At 38.2% G+C, this 12,344-nt stretch overlaps 1 protein-coding gene across 1 annotated transcript; it reads right to left on the bottom strand.

Moving 5' to 3' along the window:
- Nucleotides 1-592: 592 nt before the first annotated feature.
- On the bottom strand, nucleotides 593-6,682 carry LOC115692884 (uncharacterized). Its single transcript, XM_030619854.2, has 5 exons — nucleotides 5,879-6,682; nucleotides 4,356-5,101; nucleotides 4,161-4,250; nucleotides 1,217-1,981; nucleotides 593-1,107 (listed from the first exon to the last, which is right to left on the bottom strand). Exons 1-5 carry the CDS (start codon nucleotides 5,976-5,978, stop codon nucleotides 979-981), a joined length of 1,830 nt encoding a protein of 609 aa, XP_030475714.1. The 5' UTR covers nucleotides 5,979-6,682; the 3' UTR covers nucleotides 593-978.
- Between the last annotated feature and the right edge of the window lie 5,662 nt (nucleotides 6,683-12,344).

Raw genomic sequence — 12,344 nt, 5'->3', positions numbered from 1 at the left:
AAATCAAAGCAACAATGCAACTCAAATCTATGTTCTCTCAGTAAATTCTACAATAACTTAAGTTTTCGTCATACCTGACAACCTATTTCTTCAAGTATTTGGCAACCTACCTGATGGAATTAATATGACGTAAAACTGTGTATTTTGAAACAAAAGCATCATGATGCAAGAAAACCCAAAGAACCATGCCGGTCATGAGTTTATTTCCTAACAAAAACATTCCTGCACCATTATTTTCTGGGGGACGATATAAACATTACATCCCATATTGATGAAGAAAAAGGCTTACAAAGCACCATCAAAGCATAGATTAGTTACAATCATCCAACCTGTATCCCCTACATATGCCATATGGTCATGAGTGCTCTTGTTAAAGGATCTAATAAAAGATACAGCAAGGAAAAAGCCCTACAACAGGGGACAGCATAGGCAAGGAGGTACTTTTTCCAGCTGCTTCATCCGAACAAGAGAACAGAAGTCTCAATCTAATTCCCATGCTTAACGGTATAAGTGGATAACTTTTCGATAATATCAAGAGAAAGAAAAGAAATCGCAGCAGGAGAAAACGAAGACAGCTCAAAGAACAAGATGCCAAAAAAACTATCTCATCTTTCTATTCCTTTAATCAGATGACCAAAAACAGTGAACTATTTGTCAATTGCCTAATCTCACAAAAAAACCAAATCCAAAAGCAAATATATTAAAGAAAGAAGCATTTTCCTTTTCTTTCCCCTTTTCCCTATATGTCCCTCAGCTATTCCTACAGCAACCTCTGAAAAGGCAGGCAGAGCACATAACAAGCTAATTCAAAGATCGCACTTCTTCAGCTTATTCCCACTCCCTCCCGAGCAAAGATAGCCACATCCCCACCTCCTTCAAAATATTAGATTGGATTTTCATCCATTGAAATAATTAAAGATTATAATCAGCTTTAAACAATTAATCACAACCTCTGACTTCACTGCTACACTCGGCAGATCAAGATTGCACGTGAGACCCAGCAGAGCTCAATCCAAATGACCCATTGCAGATCTTTCCGTCCATGTTAAGATGGAGAAATTTTTGCCGGTCCCTGAGGGGTTCAGAAGATGGCCTCGATTTCATATACTACATTAACAACAAATGTCATTAGTCAGACACATATTAAATGAGATATAGCATATAGCAACTTATAACACATTTATTGCCCTAGTTTTTTGAAAAAAGAGACACCCACCTCTTTATAAAATGCACTTATTTCCTCCTCAGTAAGGCCTTCATCATCTCCATCTGCAGCACCCTCCTCCCACCCAAGAGAACGCAAAAATGCAACCTCTTCCTCATTTGGATAGTTTAAACGCTCCTCTCCATTTCTGATAAAACCTAAAGTACATTCACATGCATCACCATTTTCAACTATCTCTCCGCCATTCTCAGTTGGAAAGTCTGAAACAGAGATAACTGAAGAACATTGATGCTTAGTTTCCGAGGAGATAGAATCAGTGCCAGCCTCAATGCTCAAAGGCTCTGATTTTTCCTGATCAGAAACTGATGCAGTACTAGTATCATCAGTGCTAGGATTGATGCTCGTAGAAGATTTCTTCTTTATGAGATTGAAGAAGTCATTACGGCTTTGAGTCTGCAAAGATGGTCTCTTCTCCAAAGTTGCCAGTGATGCAGCTGGCTTACGCTCGGAACCTCCCAAATTCTGGTTGCCGACAGAATTCTTAAAGTGAGAACCAACAGTTGATGGAGCCAGATTTAGGGGGCTAAGTGGAACTTTGACTCCATTTGGGGAAAGCAGGTTCTCCTTCACAGTTGAAGAGACACCATTCAGCTCCCCTGATGGTTTCAGAACTTGCAACTTTCCTAGATTAGAAGTCTTCCCAACATCAACTCTCGCAGGCCCACCACGCATAGGCTGATTGCCATAGGGCGAAGGGGAGAACTTCGTAGTCTGCTGCGCAGTTCTTGTTTTTGATTTTTCCATTGAACTAAGCAACTGGAAGAAACATGAGAAAACATTAAGAAGACAATTAAATTAAATTTGACCATCAAACATCAGTATTCACAAATTAATGCCAATATTATCTCCCTTTCTCATAAAATCCTGGCAAAAGACATCCTAATTTATTATAGAACAAATCACGTGCCACCACTATCTATTCAGATTTAGAACTCGTTATTCTGAAATCTGTTCCATCAAACTTCTTCAGAGAAATTGAGAGGGACAGAAAAGTAATTTACACCTCTCTCTCTCTCTCTCTCTCTCACACACACACACACACACACAAAAAGACCGATTGGGCAGCAAAATACGAATGTCTCTGTGACATGCATGGCACATGGGACCGTCTCACCCCTCCCTCCAACCTCATTAAAGGCAAGAAAAGGACAATTAAGAAACTGTAAGTATTAAAAGGGCATTATTAACTCTTGCGACTTAGAATTTCAAAAAAGGAAATTTCGTTTCTCTACATCAAATTGCGAATGCACTACTACTACATTTGTAAACTCAAGCATACATAGCAAAATCCGAACAATTTCAATATAAGGATGGTCAATTCTCCATGACTTATTTCACTGCCTCACAAACAGCTTGTTCGAGACAGTGCAAGGAAAAAAGTGGCGTATAAGTAGAGTTTTCCACAAGGTGTAGAATAGAAGGGAAATGACACGCCACCCTGAAGGACAAGGCATCCAGACCGGGAGAATGCTCCAGCATTTAGCCCCACCAGAACATATCAGACAACATAAAGAATTTTCATTCACAGCATTAAAATGAAGATGCAAATAACAAACCATGAGCACTATTCTTACGATTTCCCATACAGGGGAAAAAGAACTTGTATTACTTGTCACTAAACCACGTGCTCCCAATATTGTCAGCAATAATGGAATGGAACTCGTAGAAAAACTCTATAGAAGCCTCATGCAGCCAAACATTTATCTGGTGGAACTTGCAGAGTACATGCCGCACTTATAAATATACCAAACAACCAAAATACACAACAAAGTTAATACATGAACATAAAGCTCTCTTTCAACCCCATATTAAAATTAAAACACTTGGTCTAGACAGGCCGACCTACTAGTCCTAATAGGCTAATCCCACAATTTGACACATTCACAATGTAATCAATCTCAGACCATACAACAAGTACTATTTCAACCTGAGTAAGAAAGCGCGGAGATTATTGGCTTAAGTCATGGTAATTTTAGGCCATGGAATGGGGTACCCCGAGTTGCAAGTACGAGATAAGGTATAGATTTATTTATAAGTTGGATACCGGCTCATGGGAATATTTTTTGGACTATTTACTATATTGAAGGGTTGCAAGTGTTTTCGTTGGTATTACTTTTCAGCACTTGCAAACTTGGCTAACCAAAAGTACATGCTCTGCCTCAGGTTCCTTCTCTCCTTTTAACGATGTTAGCAAGAAGAGCTTAAAGCTGGTTTCTTTCCCTAAAAAAGAGCATTATCAATCTTACAATTTTTCTTATGATTCCATTAAGCAGTTAACAAATGGAAAATTATACCATACTCAAAGCTAAGAATACCCAACATCAGAAGTTCCAGCTCCATAAGGTTACTATCAAGAATCTATTTGTGTCAACCAGATCAAAAATATGGAGCTCGTAATGGGAATTTGTCCATTCAGATGATGGGACCAAACAATTCTTCCGTTTTCATGACCCAAAATTAAAACTACCAAAGAACGGGTTGAGACACCACACTTCGCTTGATTTCTGAAGGTGGAGCATAGCAAGGCGGCCCAAATCAACGACATGATGAAACATTTAAGTTATTAGAAGTACCAAAGCAAGGACAGTGGTGATGCACAATAATGAGATCCTATAAGAGATGCGCAATACAAAGAGGCACAGTTTAATGGATAAAAGGTTGCTTTCTTTCAGATATTGAGGTGAAAGCCAAGTGTATTATGATCTTTATATTCTTGCTTTGGACTAATTGAAGCATCAGTGAAATTATCAAGAAAAATTAGATAACAATTTTACGGGCATATAATGAGGCATATCATTGTTTATGTTGTCTCAAAACTGCATTTCAATGAAAAGTTTTGATTTGGATATGAAGCAGTCTAATTGGTCCTACCTATGCATCTAATAGATTAGAACCTCTATAACCATGAATACAACAATGAAATCAGAAACATTACCTGAGATTTGGGCATGGATGGCGTCACGGGAATCAGTTGCCTAGATTGTTTGATAGCCAACTCTTCAAGCCTCTGACTATCAACAGATACCTGCGAATTCTATAGTCATGAGCCTAGAAATCCAGCCATATGTTCAAATATGGCATGATAGATATAGACGAACATGATAAAAATCCAACAGGGGACTATGTTTACCTGAGGAGGCGTGCGAGCACGAGAGGGACTTTGGGCAACAGCCTCTGCCATTTTAAGTCCATTCATACTTTGACCTAAAATAGCTGAGCTTCCAGGTACAGTTTGCTGAGACAGCAAACCAGTTGTGTTATTGTTTCCAACCACTCCAGGCACCTCTGCCAAAGCCGTCCACCCATCTGCACTGGTTTTGTCTGAATTAGCACTTGAAGGCCTCTGAAAGGTAGTAACAGAGCCCGGAGAAGGTACTCTTGCTACTTCAGAAACTCTTTGCCTCTCTTCAGTTCCAAGAAAGGGAAAGTCCTGTCCCAATGCAGCTTCAGTGGTGCTACTTGCATCTCTGCCTTTTGTAAGCAAACCACTATTGATGTTTTGGCCCCCATTTCTCGCATTACTAACATCACCAACCACTTGACTACGCCAGGTCTCTTCCTGTCTCCTGCCATTCATAGACTGTGAACGCCTTAGCACATCCTTGTCGAGCTTACCCGGCAGCAAACTACCTAGAGGATCAGTATAGTCTCGGTTCTTCTGTAAACCAAAAAATGGCTTGTCGTTATGATGAAATTCATATAAATCCTCCCAAGCTTCATCCCGCTGAGTTCTACTGCTGCTGTAAGATCGTGAGTGGGTTGATCCCTTACTACTGGAGCTCCGACGAAAATAAGAAGAAGTGGTTCGATCAGACACCTGGATTCCGCTGCTTAAAGAAGACCTATTTCTCACGTTCTTATTCGCAGGACGATCATCTATCAAAGGAAAAATAAAATAATCGAATAAGTTGTCCATTAATGTAAAAAGCTAAATAATAGCTTCCGCAGAGACTATATAGTAACTTGGAGAGGCCATACATATCCAAGCAAAACCCAGCTCACAATTTGCACTACTGTTGTATCCATACAAACGCTACCTCATCTAGATGCAAAACCTAAGGGAAGTATATTAACAAAAAAAAAAGCTATGCAAAACAAGGATTAATTGCATATACGCGCCAAACCCTTCAAATACAAGATAGTTCCTGCAAAAGTTTCTTTCTCCAATGTCAACGGAAAATACATTATTTTTGCCACAAAAAGGAAAGCAAACAACCGTAGGAAACTTTCAACAAATGCGAGGTTGAAGGATTATACTCGAAAGGTTACAAAGTATAGGATAGATCATCTTTAATAGCATTGCAGCATAGCAACGTGAGAGTACAATAGGTAAACGGATAACCCCAACAATCTTATGTCCACATGATTAAAAACCTTCTACATGCCATCTCATGTATCATGCTTCAATCTCGAAACTAGGTTAACTTCCCTCCTTATTATATCCCAACAAATGATTTCCGTAGGTAGATTTGCCGTCCTATCGTACATCCACATCATTAAAAACTTCTGCATGCCATCTTATGTATCATGCTTCATAGGCCTAAGCTACAATTACCTTCCCTTCCCAATGAACTTTAACAACTAAATATGACATTTCCGGCAACACCAGACGTCAGAAAGAAAGAAAGACGCGTGCCATTTAATGAAAAGTACCTGAGCGTAAAGAAGATTGTTGCTGTCTACTGCCACCTCCAGAGAGGCTTCCACCGCTCTTCAACCATTCTGGAACTAGAGAAGGCTCACTCCTATCCATCCTTATAAAATAACATGATCATCGACAAAACCAACAACCGAGATTGAAAATCCTTTCCTTCTAAAATCTCCCCAGTGTCCTAGAAATTCTCTCCCAACCCAGCCAAAACCCCCCAATTCCACCCTCAGTCGGCAACAAACTCCACGAGCCTTCAGCGGGGAAAAACCCCTCTCAGAACAGTCAGTACCCGACGATCGTCGCCATGACTAACAATCTCGGGCTCGCCAGACCTGCTCACTGCAGAGCACCCGGCTTTTCCTTGCTCCCTCTCTACACTATACAACAATCACGCCGCAGCTATCAACGCACGAATGCCGAGAAGCAGCAAAAAAACGATGGTGCCCAGGAAAAGGTTACTATCAACGGCCAATGCTGGCGAGGAACAGGGAGAAGAAGCGAATCTTATCCGACGAAAGGGCGAATTTTGCCCCCAAAAGCAGCGCTCGAATTGAAACGGCAACTCCCGCGGAGAAGAACGCCGCGCCCCCCGGTCCGCGGCAACGTCCCGGACGAATCCAATCCCCCCACACCGGAAACAGGCGATCCCACGACCAATCGAGCCGAGACAACCAGAGGAACAAACCCTAAGAATCTCGCACCCCACAAAACTTAGACGGAGGCGAACCGTCCCGAAGGCGGGACAAACTAGGGTTCGGCGCTCTCCGCGCAGCAGCAGCAGCAGAAGAAGAACCGCCGCCGAAGAAGCGGCGGAGGAAAGAACGCGTACCCACACGAATCCAATCCACCGAAAGCCAAGGCAAAGGGGCAATTCGAAGCCAACCCCCGGGCTAACCCGAGCGCCACGCCGCGCACGACGAACGAATCGGGAAACGAGACCACGGCGGGCGAACGAAGCGCCACCACCCAACCCAAGATTGGCGCGGCTCTTCTCAGCGGCGGCCACCCAATCGGCAATGGCGGAACCCCAAGGGAGGAGGAGGAGGACCAAGAAACGCCAAAGACGATTCGAAACCCCCAACAAGAAGAAGAAGAGAGAGAGAAAGGCTCGCTCTCCGTATCTCGCGACTGCTTCTGGAAAGTCTAGAGAGAGAGAGAGAGAGAGGAGGGGGGATTTGATTGCCGGGCGAATACGAGAGGAGGAGGGAAGGGAAGAGAAGAGGAGAGAGAGAGGGGGTGACGAAATAAGGAATGTGATAGCCCCCCCACCCTTCTCCGTTGCTCTGTTTTTGTCTCTTCTTCTTTCTTTTTTTCTTTTTTTGGGATTTATTTATACGCGGAGGCGGAGAGAAAAAAGTTGGGGATTTTTTTTTCTTGGTTTTCTTTGTATTATTATCTGCTGGCGATTTTGTTCCCTCTTTGAAAAACCCCCATCTCTCTCTCTCTCTCTCTATCGATCTCTGATAAGCTCTAGCCCTGAGCTTTTTGCCTTTCCAAAGGGGCTCTTTTGAGTGTGAGCTTCTTGGATTTGGAAAGGAGTCGGGGGCAAAAAAAAAAGAATTTGGGGATTGAATTGGGGGGTTTTGCATTTGGAAATTTGTGTACTTTCTTCTAGGGTTTTATATATCTAGGGTTTTATATATCTGCTCGGAATCGAGACATGCCTTATCGAATTCAAGTAGGAAAAGGAAAGGATATCGCGGGATGATAGTTATCTGCGTACCCCCGCGATTTAATTTGAGTTGTTTGTTATCTCCAGTGTGTCGATCGTTCGACGGTACATGTATAGCTTATTCTTTTCACACCTGTAAATGACCTGATAAAAACCTTGATTACATATGACTATAAGTCGATGAACCTCGGTTTGTCTTCATCGGATTTTGCATTGCGAATTTTGCTTGGGAGCAAGAAAAGGTGATCAAAAATCGGCTGTGATCCGCGCGCCTTACTCTACATCCTTTGATTCTCGAAAAGGAAAGCGGGTTATTTTTTGCGCTCCAATGCGCCATATGGAGAGGGCTCTCGCTGCACGCGTCTTTGATATTGATGTTGTATTTAGTTACGAGAATCGGAACATTCCATAACAAACGTGCCATGATCACATCGATCGCTCTCGCCCCTACTCTAACCCTGTTGCCCTTTTTCCGGTGGGGGGCAAAAAACGGAATTGCACATTTCGAGTTGATAGAACTTCGACTGCCAAGTCTTCAAATCAATGGTGGATAAGATAGAGCCACTCGTGTAAAATTCTTGTTACAAAAAAAACATCCTTCAGAGCGTTTTCAATCCTAATTCATACCTAACCTTTAGATCATGCAATACGCAAGCAAACTTAGTGTCTCTGCGCAACATGTTCTGCACCTGGTTCCAAAATTAGGGATAAGTGCACCGAAAGTCCTAAAAGTTATCGTGAAATTACAATCGAGTCCTAAAACTTGTCGCGAAAGTGCAATCGAATCCTATAAGCTTTCTAAAAGTGCAAAATTAAGTCATAAAACTTGTGGTGAAGTATAATTGAATCCTAAAATTTTCAAAAAGTGCAATCAAGTCTAACGATTTGTCAAATTGATCCCCTCGAATCTTTTCTTTGATTGTATTTTGCGAAAATCTTAGGACTCGATTGCATTTTTTGAAAGTTTTAGAACTCGATTACACTTTCACGACAAGTTTGAGGACTTACAATGCACTTTATTGATAGTTTTAGGACTCGATCGTATTTTCGTGACAAGTTTTAGAACTTTTAATACATTTATTCCTTTTCTTTTCAATTGTGTTTGACTTTCTTTTTTTTTCCTTTTGACCAATTGAAATACATCGTCCACACCAGAAAACACAATCATCATCGAGGAGCCAATGATTTAAAAAAAACAATCATATGAATAATGGAAATACACAGGAGGTCAACGCATCGACGCAAAAACCTAGTATTTTTCCGTTTGAACATCTCAGTTTCAACGTAGTGACTTTCCTAGGACATGTTGTTGTTGAATCATGCATGACGATGAATGACTAACATTACAATATTATTATTATTCTTCAACCAATGACTGTTTTGAAAGGGCCTTTTTACTTTTTGGCCAGTCCTATTTTTCTGCTTTGATATAATTTTTTGGAATATATTAAAAAGGGAAAACGGGTCGAAAGATTTGCTGGAAAAAATGGCAAAAAAATATTTGAATTTTCGTTTGAGAAACAAGAGGAAGGAAAATTAAAAAAAAATTCGGTACTTTCTACTCAGATTCTCGTAGTCCGCCCGCTAATTGCTAAATATAGCAAGAATTATAATTATAGATATTGATGTTCAACGAAATGTACATATACATGCCACCAGCATTCCATCTTTCATTTATTGATACTGACATTATAATAAAAATGTATTAATTATATACATGATTATAATTTGTTGTTAAATAATGCGTTTAAAAAGATAATGACTATAATTTACATTATTAATTACTAAATTTCTAAATTTGAATAATCCGATAGTAGAACTATTATAGATTATATTATGTGCCATTAAATAATTTTTTTTATAATCGATGATGAATATAACTCAGATTAATTTAAAATTTTTAAATCAAATACACATTCTAGTAATTTATGGAATTATTTATGAATATTAATAATTGATATTAGATTGATATTTTAAATGCATATTACACTAATCAATTGTTTCATGAAGCTAATAATGTGTTTAATTCTTATTATTGCTAACTGTCTGCTAATTATAATGACACGTATCAATCAATATCGCATTAAACATTATTATAATTTTATAAATTTTCGTTTTAGTCCATTCTCCACAACCAGACCGAATTAAACTCCATTCCATTCAATTCCAACTAATTTATTTTTATGATAACCAGATAAAGAAAAAAGAATTCTTATTCCATTCGATTTCAACATATCGAACACAACATAAAAATTGGTAGACACGTATGAAATAATGGCAAAAAATGGCATTTAGTATGAAATAGATAAAAAAATTTACGTTTAATCTCTCTAAGAGTCACGTGCGCGACACTTTTTAGCGGAAAATTTAATTGATTAATGATCGTAGCGCAAATTCAAAAAGGAAAATATAACTTCGAAAGTCCCTATTCACATGTACCCATCCCAAAGTTGACGTGGAAACGTGCTATCTCCACTATAAATTTATAAAGCTCGATGGTTGTTTCTGTCAACAAACTCTCGCATAACATTACGAGTGAGCAAAAAACAGATCGAGCGTCAGAAAATCCAGCCCCGACCGACACGACCTTTTAGGTTCAAAGAGGCCTAGGTTGGGATTTCGGGCTTCCCCCTTCTTCTTCTTGTTTAATATGAGCCAGTCCGGTCCGGACCTTTGGGCTTAAGATGTTCAGGCTCGAAAATGGCTTGGAATAAATTTTCGAAAGAGATAATTATACAAATAATCCATAAACTTTAGTCTAATGTATATGTGGTCCCTAAACTTTTAATTTGTTCAATGTGATTTTTGAACTTTATTCTAAAGTGCAATGTCTTTCCTGAAGTTTTGGTTTATGTTCAATCTAATCCCTGAACAATACGAAAATTAATGGAAGAATAATATGAAACATTTTTATATAGTTTAGGGACTATATTAAACTTGTACAAAAAGTTTAAGGACTATATCGAACAAATTTAAAATTTATGGGTGACATTGCACATTAAATTAAAGTTTAGGGACCACATTGAACGATTTAAAAGTTTATTAAATCAAAATTCAACTACCATTCGTGTTATTTTTCCTTTTCGAAAAAATAATTCCGAATATGGGAAATAAAGAATATTCTCTTGAACTCGGAAGCGTCTCTCTTTTCGAGCCCCGGCCACATCGCGGGAAAAGAAAAGAAAAGAACAAATAGGCAAATTTATTATTATTAAAAAAATAAACAAATGCACACGTGGTCAACGTAGTGACTTTCCTAGGACATGTTGTTGCTGAATCATGCATGACGATGAATTACTAACATTACAATATTATTATTCTTCAACCATTGACTATTTTGAAAGGCCCTTTTTACTTTTTGGCTAGTCCTATTTTTCTGCTTTAATATAATTTTTTGGAATATATAAAAAAGGGAAAACGGGTCGAAAGATTTGGTGGAAAAATGGCAAAAAAAATATTTGATTTTTCGTTTGAGAAACAAGAGGAAGGAAAATTAAAAAAAATTTCGGTACTTTCTACTTGGATTCTCGTCGTCCGCCCGCTAATTGCTAAATATAGCAAGAATTATAATTATAGATATTGATGTTCAACGAAATGTACATATACATGCCACCAGCATTCCATCTTTCATTTATTGATACTGACATTATAATAAAATGTATTAATTATATAATTGATTATAATTCGTTGTTAAATAATGCTTTTAAAAAGATAATGATTATAATTTACATTATTAATTACTAAATTTCTAAATTTGAATAATTCGATAGTAGAACTATTATAGATTATATTATGTGCCGTTAAATAAATATTTTATAATCAATGACGAATATAATTCAGGTTAATTAATTTTTTTTTAAAGTAAATACACATTATAGTAATTTATGGAATTATTTATGAATATTAATAATTGATATTAGGTGTTTATTTTAAATGCATATTACACTAATCAATCGTTTCATGAAGCTAATAATGTATTATAATTCTTATTATTGATGATTGTCTGATAATTATAATGACACGTATTAATCAATATCACATAAAATATTATCATAATTTTATAAATTTTCGTTTTAGTCCATTCTCCACAACCAGACCGAATTAAACTCCATTCCATTCAATTCCAACTAATTTATTTTTATGATAACCAGATAAAGAAGAAAGAATTCTTATTCCATTCAATTTCAATTTTCAACGTACCAAACACAACATAAAAATTGGTAGACACGTACGAAATGATTGCAAAAAATGGCATTTAGTATGAAATAGATAAAAAAAAATTTACGTTTAATCTCTCTAAGAGTCACGTGCGCGACACTTTTTAGCGGAAAATTTAATCGATTAATGATCGTAGCACCAATTCAAAAAGGAAAATATAACTTCGAAAGCCCCTATTCACATGTACCCACCCCAAAGTTGATGCGAAAACGTGCTATCTCCACTATAGATTTATAATGCTCTATAGTTGTTTCCATCAACAAAACTCTCGCATAACATTACGAGTGAGCAAAAATCAGGCTAAGCGTTAGATAACCCATCCTCGACTGGCACGACCTTTTAGGTTCGAAGAGGCCTAGGTCGGGATTTCGGGCTTCCCCCTTCTTTTCTTTTTTTTTAATCAGAGCCAGTCCGGTCCGGACCTTTGGGCTTAAGATGTTCAGGCTCCAAAATGGCTTGGAATAAATTTTCGAAAGGGATAATGACACAAATAGTTCACAAACTTTAGTCTAATGTGTATGTGGTCCCTAAACTTTTAATTTGTTCAATTTGATCCTTGAACTTTATTCCAATGTGCA

The sequence above is a fragment of the Syzygium oleosum genome, unplaced genomic scaffold, assembly GCF_021117445.2.
Source record: "Syzygium oleosum isolate NSW1041296 unplaced genomic scaffold, Sole_v2.1 Sole_v2.27, whole genome shotgun sequence".
Classification (NCBI taxonomy): domain Eukaryota; kingdom Viridiplantae; phylum Streptophyta; class Magnoliopsida; order Myrtales; family Myrtaceae; genus Syzygium; species Syzygium oleosum.
Note: the sequence above shows the minus strand (reverse complement) of the source record. Positions and strands in the feature narration are given on the sequence as shown.